The sequence below is a fragment of the Monodon monoceros genome, unplaced genomic scaffold, assembly GCF_005190385.1.
Source record: "Monodon monoceros isolate NGI ecotype Baffin Bay Population unplaced genomic scaffold, NGI_Narwhal_1 Super_Scaffold_11, whole genome shotgun sequence".
NCBI lineage: Eukaryota > Metazoa > Chordata > Mammalia > Artiodactyla > Monodontidae > Monodon > Monodon monoceros.
Genome location: NW_021703767.1, coordinates 22,792,485 through 22,805,717, shown reverse-complemented (window position 1 = coordinate 22,805,717; position 13,233 = coordinate 22,792,485). Strand labels below are relative to the sequence as shown.

At 35.2% G+C, this 13,233-nt stretch overlaps 1 protein-coding gene across 3 annotated transcripts in view; it reads left to right on the top strand.

The window, feature by feature from the left end:
* The window catches only part of NCAM2 (neural cell adhesion molecule 2), a 491,601-nt gene that overhangs the window by 403,390 nt on the left and 74,978 nt on the right, over nucleotides 1-13,233 (top strand). For all 3 annotated transcript variants that reach the window (XM_029214785.1, XM_029214787.1, XM_029214786.1), the window contains one exon: nucleotides 1,831-2,004. In XM_029214785.1, the coding sequence (XP_029070618.1) occupies nucleotides 1,831-2,004 (174 nt within the window). The remainder of the gene's footprint in view (nucleotides 1-1,830; nucleotides 2,005-13,233) is intronic.

Here is a 13,233-nt window from a genome sequence, read left to right as displayed (position 1 = left end):
GTGTATACTTCTGCCCTGAGGGTAAGAACCCAGAACCGTATACATGCCATATGGTCAAAAGTAAAAGCCCAGAAGAATCACATTTCTTTCTCATTCCCTAGTACTTAAAACCTTTCCTTTTGGAGTGTATCCTCAAACTAAAGGTTATCATTGCTGTGATGTCCAACCTAGACCTAGTTGACATTAGAGAGTCACTCAGCATGAGGTGAGGAATTGGTAGTGTTATTCAGAACAATCAATGTGTGTGTGTCTTTTCCTCCTCTTCAAACTTTAGATCAAACCTACAGAGGAAAAGAACCTATAGTTATAACCCAGGGATTAAAGAAACTTTTTAAAACTATGATCATGTTTATGACAACTTAAATAAATTATTAAGATAATTTAAAATGTTTACTTCCAGATAAGATTTTAATAGCAATATGACTTTGGGATGCATCAGTATTCTGCACATTTATTTCTGAACCTTAGAGTTACAGCATAATGCACTTCATAGGATCTCCAAATAATTTACAGTTACTAATTAGAGCTGAACTGTACACTGTTGCATTTCTTTACAATATTAATATCTAAAAGGCCATAAACCTGCCTTCTTGTCTCTTGCCCAGTACCATTCATAAGGCGTATTTTTATTTGACCTACAGTGCTCTCTTTTAACTTTAGCAAATAAGGCACATTTGACTTTTGACAGCCATTAGAGATTTTTATATGAATGTTTGGTTATATCAGAACAAAAATTTACGTTTACTGCATTATTTTCAATCAAGTGTTTTTTTTATTTTTGTTTTTGTAGAGCTAATTCCAGAGATGGAACTATATATTTTATTCACATATTTATATAACACATGCATATAATTTACATAAACTAAGTGTAAATTTCCAATCTTTATGATTTTCTTCAAATGTGATATTGAAAAAAATGAGAGAGAGATTGAGAGACAGAAAGGACCGAGAGAAATTCCTTTAATGTTTAACATGCCTCTAATTACTCATGTTTCCAGAGCAAAGGTTTCATCGATTTCCTCATCAAGACTTTTTTCCCTCTTATTTTCTCCTGTTGCCTGTTCGACCTTTCAGATGATTCTTTATAAAGCTTTGTGTACTAGAAAATAAAATGAAATTTCACCCAGGATATCTTCTTGAGTTTGAAATAATGTGATTAATGGATTAATACAAAAACACATAGAAGAAGAATTTTGTAGCTGTCTCCTTTAAATACAGGGATTAAACTTAAATATCTAACTTTATTTTAATTAACTGATACTTAAATAAAATTTTAAAAGATAGTTTACAGTTTTATTTACTTCATAATGACAATTTATCTAAACTTAACACTTGCCACCAAGTTATTAATATAATTTTAATAAACAAAATGGAAATAAATCTCACATTTTCACAAAAGATAATTCTTTATGCTAATGATTCAGTAAAATCTATTCTTATATTTTAATTGTGCCTGCATTTTCTCTCTCACACACACAAACACACACACACACACTCACACATGCACACTCATGAGATTGTTTCCTTGAATGGAAATAAAATGCTTATATTGTATAGTAAAGGCAGAAGTAAAATTATTCTCCCAATAAATGAAATTTGATATTGAATATTTTACTCTTTATTTTCTATAGTAATAAAGATTGACTAATATATACCTTCTTGCAATTTGAAGAGATCATTCAGCGGTTTATGCAAGCTTTGCGTTTCAAATATATTAAGTGATATAGGCAGCAATTGTCTTTTATTCCTAGTGCTCAGAGCACCATAAGTCTTAATAATGGCCATCCACATTACCTGGGTTATATTTCCTTTGTTTTTATTCCTTTGTAGATGTGCCATCCAATCCCTATGGAGTGAAGATTATAGAGCTGTCACAGACCACAGCCAAGGTTTCTTTCAGCAAGCCGGACTCCCATGGAGGTGTGCCTATTAATCACTATCAAGTGGATGTTAAAGAAGTGGCATCAGAAACCTGGAAAATAGTACGCTCCCATGGAGTTCAAAGTGAGTCAATGATTTCAGAGTGTGTTGGTTAATTCAAGCTGATCTCCAACATACCTGTGTGATTAGCTTTTTAGTTTCCTTCAACATGCTATTTTTCTTTCTTTTCATGAGATAGGATTGGAAAGACGTTCCCACTGTCTTATTCTTCTTAAGAATACTTTAATAAAGAGTAGAAAAGTTTCCATCTTTAGTAAAGATTAAAGAGTTTTGGGAATTCCCTGGCAGTCCAGTGGTTTGGACTTGGCACTTTCACTGCCATGGGCCTGGGTTCACTCCCTGGTCAGGGAACTAAGATCCTGTAAGCCTTTTGGCTCGGCCAAAAATAAAATTAAAAAAAAAAAAAAAAAAGTTTAGCAAAATCACCAAAGTTTAATTCCAGGGGAAAAGTTAGTATTTAAAATTTGGGTGTTTGAAAACAAATTGCTGACATGTTACATTTGATGGCTGAATATTATCAAGTGTGTGTTTTCTATTTATTAATAATATTTCTTTCATAAGTAGGTGTGAAAGTCATACTGTAAAATGTATGTCTTGTATATATACTCATGAAGCCATCTATAAAAATTGACCTTGCGTAAGAAAATCTCCTTCAAAATTATGTTTTGAAAACTCAAATTTTTACTGCGTGTCATAAGATTTTGAATAATAGAATTAGCTAGCTATGAGAAGTTAGAACACTTTGCAACAGTTCTTTTCACTTATGTAGAATTTCATCATGTGAATATGTGACTTTTTTCTCCATTATTAGAAGAAACTAAATTAGGGAATAATACTGAATTACCAGAGTTGGACTCTGTTAATTGCACACACACTTATGAGCTTGTTTCCTTGAATGGAAATAAAATGCTTATATTGTATAGTAAAAGCAATACATGGCCCAAAACGACAGTATAAAATAGTGAGGAAAGTACTGCTGCAGAGTGTTCCTCCTTTGCTGGCTCTGCCTTGACCCTAACATGTAGTGTGAAGGTTCTATAAAAGGCATGAGCCCTCCTGGGAAGAATTGTCCTAGTGGACAATGGAGACAGAACAGATAAAATCATTTGAGGCTCACCTGTGTTGGCACCTGCTTGTTCAGTTTTGACTAAGAGTAACTATAGGTTTTTGATAGAAGTGTTGGGAATTTTGTCAATCAATCATGAATCATTTACACATTCTTCAAATAATGCCCCCAAACAGGTCAGCTCTTACCACTGCTTTTAATGATGAGAAATTCTGGATAGTTAATGTTCTTTGTGTACATGCTATGTGGTTCAGGAGAGAAGATGCATAAAGGTCATGCAGAAAAGAATGAATGAGTGAGTTCAAGGACGCTAGTAAAAGAAATGATTATCCTAGATGTAGGAGTCATATTTTTTTAAGAAAGAGAAAACAAGAGAGGGTGAAAGGCGAGAGACAGAAAGAGAAGATATTTCTGACAGTAGAGAATATTGATAGTGGGCACTCCATCACAGACATGAAGAAACGGAATGTGAGGTCTGAACAGGATAGAAATTACACTCGGCAGAATAGTACTGCCACACCCTGCCCCTCCACCTTGGGTTAGAGGGAGGAGGTGAATAGATTTTCCCAAGACTTCTTACAAAGTTGCAACACCATGGAGAATTTATCATGGCTTTGGACTGGCCAAATTCTTCAAGTTCATAAACCTGATTTTGTACCCCATGTATACATCGCTCAGAGGCAAATTCCCATGCTTATAACAGTGGTATATAATAGCAAAGAACATTTGGTGATTTACTGTGAGAAATCACTATCCCAGAAATGAGACATTCAGAGTCTATACAATGAGTACGTGTGTATATTACGTAGGAAAGAAAATGTGTCCGAAGTGTGTTTGGTGAGTCTCTAATGTCAGAAAGAGAAGTCACATGAATATGGCATTTAATGGCTTCAGACTGGGACAGCTTAAAGCTTGCCAATAAGACCAAAATACTTTAAGTCCCGTGGCTGGAGCTTTCTCCCCTTTACATGAGGGAAATATCTGCACTGATACATTTTTTTTCTTTTTCGCAGCTTACTCTCCTTTCAAAGATATGTTAATAAGTTCCTTGAATCAGGTTACAATCATGTAACCAAACATGATCTCAACTCAGTGTAGTACAAACACAATTTTTTAATCCAATTACTCATTTCATCATTTTGGGGGAAATCTCCTTTTCTGTTATTTAACATCTTTAGCAGACACTATAGATTTATGGTCCTCTTCAAGTACAAATACATTCAGTTAAATCCCGCAAAACTTAAAACTTATAAAGTCCAATTTAGCACTCATATTTTCTCTGGCCCCCATACAGCTGGATCTTATCCTGGGGAGCTGAGAGTGGGAAGGTGGCATGAACTACATCTTCTCTCGGAGAGAAAAAAGGAGTCAAATACCTCTTATTTTTCTGGTGCTGTAATTCTCCTCAGGCTGTGCCTGACACCTGTGCTCTCTGTGAGACCACATCTAAATACCTGTCTCCTGGGAATGCATGTGTGGGGTGCAAGCACACCAGAAGACTTTTTGGAGAGAGAGTGTCCTCAGATGGAACACTGCTCAGCTTGACCTCCTCGCCCTTGTCTCAGTAGGTTTCGCCCTGAGTGTAACTATAGTCCATCAACTTTATGGAGTATCCATTTGACCTGAGGAAAAGTTCCACATCCTTATTAAGCTGAAATATAAGAACCTAGACTGCCTCACAGGTTTCCTCTTCCAGAAGACAGATTAATGTTCTGTAAAAACAAGAATTCCAAATGAGGATTGAAATACCAAAGTCCCTCCACCTCCACTTTTTGCTGACAAATCCAATGGATCTATTCATCCGTTTGTGTTATCCTCACCTGCCAGAAAGGAAGAGAGACCTCTCCTAGGAGGAAGGTGCACTACTCCAATGGAATGATATTCTTCTCCGTGTCATTTTCTGCTTATACAGAGTGTGATGCAGTGAGCTTGGGGGTTGGAATGTTGGGACTGAGGTTCCAGAGACAGTTCAGCCTCTTCTTATTCAACTCTGCGGGGGATGCCTAACATTTTCTCAATTGCTTAGTATTTTCCATCTCTTTCTTCTCTTTATGAATTATTGCAGTTGAAAATTCCAAGACAGCAGAAGCAGGCCCACGCATTTCCACACAACTTTCTGTTGCTGGACTTGAGATTAAGTGCACTTTAGTAACCTAATTTAATGTTGAATTTACACTGTATATCTCAAATGATAAGGTGATCTCATTTCATGTATAAAAACTCAAATCTTTAAGTGTTTCATCTTGTAGCCCTAGTATTTGGTTAACAGGCAGGAATGTAAATATGTAACTAAGAGAAAAACATAAATGCAAAGGGTAGCCAGGGACAAGCTGGACGATCCCACTGGAACCAATCCTAACAATCTAGAAAATGTGTGTCTGGCATTTGCTCTTCCTTTAGCAAAGAGATGTACCATTTTTGTAAAGATATAGTAAAGATATAGAATAACATAAAGAGATATAGATCAGAATAACAAATGCTTTATGTTGATAGAAATATAAAATATGGAATGCATAATCATAGTCATGTTTTCTGTAAAATTTACATCAATAATTTGAATGTTAGAATATATAACATAGTTTAGATTTAAACTTTCTACCTTAAGCACACATATTTTCATTGAGTCACTACGGTTTCCTTTAAAAGTTATACTTCAACCTTGCTCACAGTTTTCCAACCAGACAGGCTTATGTCCTTTTAACAATGCCTAGAATTACCCTTTTACCCTGGCCAACCTACAATGTGCTCTCACAATCAGTCCTTCTTGGAAGTGCTTTCACACTAAAATTCTCTCTTCCCCCAGAATGAGTCTCCAGCAAGCAACAACATATTTCTTACATTATATTGTATTTATATTTTAATATATTACATTATATCATATTCTACTTCTTATACTACAAATCTCTGATTTATCTTTTCTCTTAGCTTATAAATTCCATGAGTGGAACTAGTATGCCCATTCATTTCAGTATTTCAAGTGCCAAAATATACGAGAGTAGAGGGTAGAGGGAATGATGAAATTTGGTAGAGGTGGGAGAAGGGAAAGGGTTATTTTATAGCACCTTATTATTGAGTCTCTGTAAGGTGAATCTGTTATATATCCCCCTTTCAATACATTTGTGTCTACAGAAGAAGCAAGGTGTTTATTAGGGATAGACATCTTTGAAAGAAGAGGGGAGAAACAAAGCTGGGAAAATGGAGTAATTGAACTGCAATGCAGGCTCCACAAAACCTCAGTCAACTGGATGAGGATCTCTCAAGGCAACATTGTCCATCTTGGATGGACCACTTCACTTATAATAAATGGTTATTGAGCAACATGACCTTAAGATGTAGTGGGTCAGTAGGCAGGTCTTGATGGGCAGCTCCAGTTACACGGCCATGTGGTCTGATTGTGATCCCTTAGCCGGTCATTTCTTCTTGCTCAATTACATGCCAGGAATTTTTTTTAAAGGTATATAATTCTGCACAGAATATGGTATTACCTTGCTCATGAAACCTGGAGACTTCATTGTGATTCTCCCCTGGGAATGACCACAAATGCCACAGAATATTTCTTCCCATCCCTAATACATCAAACAACGTTAGGTTCACTGCATCAGTCATATGGCCCAAGTGGCAGGGCAACTTGAACCACTGCTTGGACCTGTTGCAGTGCCCTTTTTTGCTGCGGTCCCAGTTCAATGCTGGCATGGCAGCCTTGTGCACCATTTAGTGCCTAAACTCCATTTTCCTCTGTACATCTCAAAAGTCTAATGCATCAAACTCACTGATGAATACCCTATCAAATCTCCTGCCTCATCAGAGACCTCTACTTTTGGTATCAACTGTTCCATATTTTATTATCCAGTAGCAGACACAGAGATTTAGTTTGGACTGCAGGGTATCTTGTAAAAGGAATTAGGGCTTTGATCAGGCAGGAGGGAAGTTGGACTGTACTGGAGGCATGATAATGCCTCAGCCCACCCATCAAGGAAGTCTGGAATGAGGAGTATTACATTCTGTATAATGTCCACCTTAGGCTAAAATGGCCAGTCCTTTATACCCTTGCTTCTTTCTTTACTCAGGTGCAAGCTTCTCCGGGAACAGTACAACTGTGTTAGAGACAGCTTTTTGCACCTGAGACAGACCCTAACCGTCTACAGCCTGAATTATCCCCAGCTAGGCAGCAAATGGGAATCTTAGCTGACATCTCCATATTTACTATAATATCCTCTTTATTATGTATCTATTTTAAATAAAATCCCAAAAGCTGATCTAATTTCATAGATCAAAATCTTGTTGAAGTTTGAATTGTGAGGTATAATAAATTCTGCAATGCATGTATCTATATATAGTTATGAATATGTGTATACACAAAACTAAGAATTTATGATTTTCATTTATTTAGCACTATTTCTCAATTTTTTCTATTGAAAGATATTTCTGTCAAATAAATCATCAGAACATTTAAATATGGTTCCTTTGCCCTCAAAATGTTTTCTAGGATATTTCCAAGTCATCTATTAGCTGACTTGAGAAACAAAATTGGTTTATATTAATAAGCGAGCAAATTCTCATTTAGTACAAGAAGATTTGTCGATGATGTTTTGAGTGAAATTACTCTGAAAATATATTCATTCCACCTCACACTGTGTATAGATAGTCTTCTAAAATGATCATGTTGTTCCTCCTTGCTGAGGCAAAATATCAGTGATCAGGCAATTAATGTAACATTAAAGGTAACTAACATTTCTGTCTTAGTTTAGGCTGCTGTAACAAAATGTCTTAGATCAGGTGGATTAAACAACAGATACTTATTTCCCACAGTTCTGGAGACTGGGAAGTCCAAGATCAAGGTGCCATATGGTTTGATTCCTAGGAGGACCCTATCTCTGGCCTGCAGGTGGCCACCTTCTCACCATGTCCAGACAGAGAAGAGAGAGGGAGACAGAGAAAGAGAGAGAAAGTGTGCAGCGTGCTCAGGTTTCTAGTCCTCTTGTTATAAGAACACTAATTTCTCCACCCCCATAACCTCATCTAAACCTAATTACCTCCCAAAGGCCCCACCTCCAAAAGGATTACATTAGGGCTTCAACATATAAATTTGGGGGGGAAGGAATACAATTCAGTCCCAAATATTCACTCTTTTGCAATCATTTTGGTGAGAACTGAAAATAAAGTCAATAGTCAACAAACTGAAGAATTTGGTAGTATCAATATATTCTGTTTTACAGAGAATAAAGCTGAGGGCAATCCATATAAAGGAGAAAACTGAGACTATAACGTGTAGTGTCTTATCCCTAACGTCATATGGATGAATAATATTGAAACTAAAATTCAAACCCAGATAGGAAATCTGGTTCCAAAGCTTACACTATTAACTATTATGGACTTTGTATCTTTCATTCAGTTAAGAGTTGAGAAAGTGGAACACAAATTACTGCCTTGTAGAATATGAGTTATATATATGTGTGTGTATGTGTGTGTGTGTGTGTGATTGTTGCGATGTGTTTTCGATAGCTAATGGGAGGTAGTTTTATAGATAATTTAAGGGGTAATTTGCCTGACAGAGTTAAATATGAATTAGAAAGGTGAAATATCACTGTTATTTGAAAGTTTATTATTAGAAAAGAATAAAGCTGAAGGGAAGGAAAGGGAGCAAAAACAAGGCAGACATTTTAAGCATGTTTGTTCATTCCACCCCATATATGGATGGTTGACTAGACTACAGAATGACAGTAAAGTCCAGAAAATATATGATAAATATTGTGTGTGTGTGAGTTGTGAGACTATATGATGTAGTAATTGATGATTTCAAAAGGATATCAACTGAGACAAAAATAATTACATAGTAGCTTATTTCCTTTGTGCTTCAATGCATTACAGACATAAGAATCAGGGTAATTTACTAAAAACATTATTATAAAGGAGCTAGAGAATGTGGCCCAAGTACACCCTCTCTGGTGTAGCTTGATTTAAGGGTGAAAGTTATATGAACTGAAGCAGAGAACAGGCTTCAGAGATAGTGAGAATCTCAAAAATTGTATTCAACTTTGTAATTGTCCATATATACATATTCTGGAGGGGAGATCCATAGCTTTCATTCATTCTCAAAAGATTTATATCAAAAATGTTCTTATTTCAACTTTGTTTTCAAATTACAGTTCAGCTGAGTATACAATCAAACTTGATAGTTACTTTCCTTTTGTAATCTAAGGAGAATATTTTATTCTCTTCCGGCTTCCGTTGTTACTGTTTTGAAGTCTGCTGTTAGTTGTCATTTTTTTAATAAATAGTACATGTCTTAATGTGGATTTCTGTATTTGTTCTGCTTGGGGTTCAGTTTGATTTCTGAATCTGAAAATCCCTATCTTTCATCAGCTGTGGAAAATATTATATCATTACCTTCTTGAATATTCTCTTCTCCCATTCTCTCTATTCCTTTATTCTGAAAATCTAAGTAACATGCTAAACTTGTTATTTGAAAGCTTAGAATACCATATCTCCTTACATATATTTTATTATGTTTCATTCTTTTATTATGCTATTCAGCTCTGTCTACTAGCTCACTCATTCTTTGTTCACTTATGTTTAATCTGCCATTCAACCTCTTATTAAGTTTTTAATTCAATGATCACATTTTAATTTACATAATTTCTATTAGTTCATTGGCTTGTTTCAGCAGACTCTCACTCAGAGTGGCTTATTTACTAGTATATTTTATGGCTTTAGGTTGTGATCTCTTATTTTGCTTATCTTCTTTACTGGGAATCCTGCAAGGCCTTAGGTTTGGGTGTATTCTTCCACAGAAGATATCTGTTTGCCTCTGGAAATTACCCTGGAGCATTACAAAGCTGGAAGCACCAGAGCACCCTAAATTAATTTCTTGATTTGAGGTATTCTATGAGAGTACTATGAGAGCAGGTTTATAGTTACTGATTGTCAAACAAATATTTATCTACCCACCTCACCCCGCCCAATCAAACTAGGATTTGGTTCAAGGCCAAGCCAGACAAATTGTAGTTGCCAGTAGTCTTCTGTGAGTGTGTGTGTGTGTGTGTGTGTGTGTGTGTGTGTTCTAGCTCACACTTTGAGTTTCATCCAAGAACTCAGATGTTCCTGGCTCCATGCAGGAGTCCCATCCTCAAATCTCTCTCATATCTTCTTTCCCCAGTGATGATATTCAAAATCAGCCTGTGTGAAAGCTCCCAGTTATCTGAATACCAGTGATGTTTTCAACAGGACTGCAAAATTGATAGAAATGCAGTTCCATGGCCACTCCTCTAGTTTCATATCTCCCCGTCCACTTCAATTTTGATAGTTTAGAGTTTGCCTTTCTTTTCTGTGAGATAATATGTACATTTAAACAGACTTTTGAAAATGATATGTATAATCTGTAATTGTACTTAGAAAGCTTGTTTCTCTGGCTGTGTAAGTAACCCTATGCTGAAACTCTGAAGATATATTTTAAGGCACTCATATATTTTTAAATAGTGAAAAAAATGCTAATTTTGTGTATTTGTTTTATAGTTTGTGCTAATTATTCATCTTAAACTTTAAGAGCTTTTTAAAACATAATTATACTCATTGCCTTTTAGGCATTTGTTAAAAGATAGATTTAGGTTTATCTATGAAAAGACACGTGCATATGGTCATGAACGTTTCAGCTACTACGTTTTTTTTGCCCTCAGAGTGGCTTTATGTTTTTCTAATTTACGTTAGTTTAGTGGATGTTTAGTTACTTTTCCTTGTTCATAAATATCTGTAATTCATTATATACTGTTCATGTATCTGCTTCTAATTACTGATATCGTGACATAGAAATAAATATCAGTTCTTACTTGATTGTAATGTCATTCAGCAGAAAAATTTTAGCATCATAATTTTCCTGTTAGTAGATTCTGATTCTAAATGACTCACTAATTAATTTCCTATGAATTACACTTGCTCACTCTGTACCTGGTCCTAGGCTTAGGGGTCAGTTAAAGCCTAGACCTATTATTATATTCTCCAAGATTTAGCTGACGCGTTACTGACCATCCCAATCACTGATGTGACACAAAACTAATTTTCAAAGCATAGATAATTGTGAATAAATCATAAATCAAAAACTTAAACTATTCAAATATAGAATGTGAGTCATTCTGACATTTAATTTTGAGTGAAAATCATGTTTTACAGGTGTAGCACTGTTTGGCTGGGAGGGCTACATGACATTCATTACCATATCATTTAACATTTTGTAAGTGTGTCTATACACCTCATTGGGCACAAATGAAGAGAAAATCATAATCTTGCAAAACAGCTACTCATTTTTCAGTCTTCAAACTCAAAATGAAAAATTGAGACTTTAAAATATCAAGTTCTTTTTAACAGAACATAAAACAGCTCTCTCAAATAGCATAATCTCTTTCTTTTGATTTGTGAAATGGTTAGCCAGCTAGAATCACACATAGAAGTCCTTCCATGTCTACCAAAATTATTATATGCTCTGCTTTATTTGGGTCTAAGCTTATAGTAGAATTTTCCTTTGTTCCTGAAAATAAGGGAGATAACCTTTATTTGAAAATAAGAGCATTATCTAAATAAAATTCCATTGAAACTTTTATTTTTCCAAATTCTTGCCATTTTCACTAATAAAGGGATGTAGTTATTGATTACAATTTGGAAATAAATACACAGTTGGATTTTTTAGTCCTGTCATTGTGTAGTTCCACTGAACCTTCAATGTGGCTTTGCAGGATGCAATTTCAGTGTGTATATTTAAATTTTAGATATAATTTTAACATTATAGTATTTAGTTTGTAAACACTATAGTTAAAATTATGAGCATGCTGGCTTCCCTGGTGGCGCAGTGGTTGAGAGTCCACCTGCCGATGCAGGGGACACGGGTTCGTGCCCCGGTCTGGGAAGATCCCACATGCCGCGGAGAGGCTTGGGCCCGTGAGCCATGGACGCTGAGCCTGCGTGCCCGGAGCCTGTGCTCCGCAACGGGAGAGGCCACAACAGTGAGAGGCCCGCATACCACAAAAAAAAACACAAAAAATTATTAGCATGCTTCATTATTACATATAATTCCAAACTTTTTATCCAGGCTTTAATTTTAGCAAAGGATCTGTTTAATTAAAATTTGAAAGAAAAAAATCAATTTATATGGTAGAGAAAGCCATTTTCATTTTTTTTTTTGAAAAGTAGTATTCAATAAGCATCTTTTCCAAGATTGTTTTGAAGTGTGTGTTTGGATTTATACAATACATGCCTGTGTCTGATAGATCAGCAAACTGATTTTGAATAGAAGTTTAAATTGAAATAGGTTGAAGATTAGTGCTACTCTACTATATTTTTTTTCATTTTAACATTTATATTTTTCAATTTTTCTGTCAATTTTAAAATTTCTAAATCTTTCATTCTCTGATCATTTCGTATTTCATGAGTACTATATATTCTCTCTCTGTTAATTGTAATTATAGTCTGTTTTCAAAGTTGTTTCTGTTCCCTAATTTTTTTCCTAGACTTATTTTGTTGTTATTATTGTTATTGATTTTATTCTCTGTCATTCTTATTGGAAACTTTTCTCAAATATTTGGTGATCCTTGTCTGGATGTGTATACCTCAAAAGAGAAAAAAACACCACTAGGCTCTGTTTGCAAGGGCAGGGCTTCTCAAGCTTTGTGATCAGATGGGTTTATGATTCCCCATAAACAAAGGTCTGTGAAATGTCAGCTGTTTGTAGATATCTTTTTTGAGGATTTTTAGTTATTATCTACATATTTGACTACTGGAGCTTTGTGGAAAAGCAGTTTATGTTAGATGGTATCCCACAAATTTTTGCCAGCTCATCAGCTCCAAACTCCCTCATATTTATAACCCCATAGTCTAAGCTTCCTTGGTTCATTTTATCTAGTTAATAAACCTTTCATCTTCTGTTGAGAGAGAGGAATTCATCTTCCCTTAAATCTGAGACAAGAACGTGAAAGTACAGTTGTTCAAATGTTTGGTGATCATCCATTTCTTTGTTCCCATGTTTTGGACTTATAATTTCTGAGACTTTCCTGAGTTCTGTAGGTCTAATCAGTTTACCTCCACTTGCCATCTCATCTTTATATACAGATATTTATTGTTTTTGTGTAATATTTTTTACATTTGGGCTTTTTCAAGTTTTAAAGCACAGACAATATTATATTAAAATTAATTCATTAATATATTGATGGTTATAATATTGACAATTCCCCTTTAGAAAAATG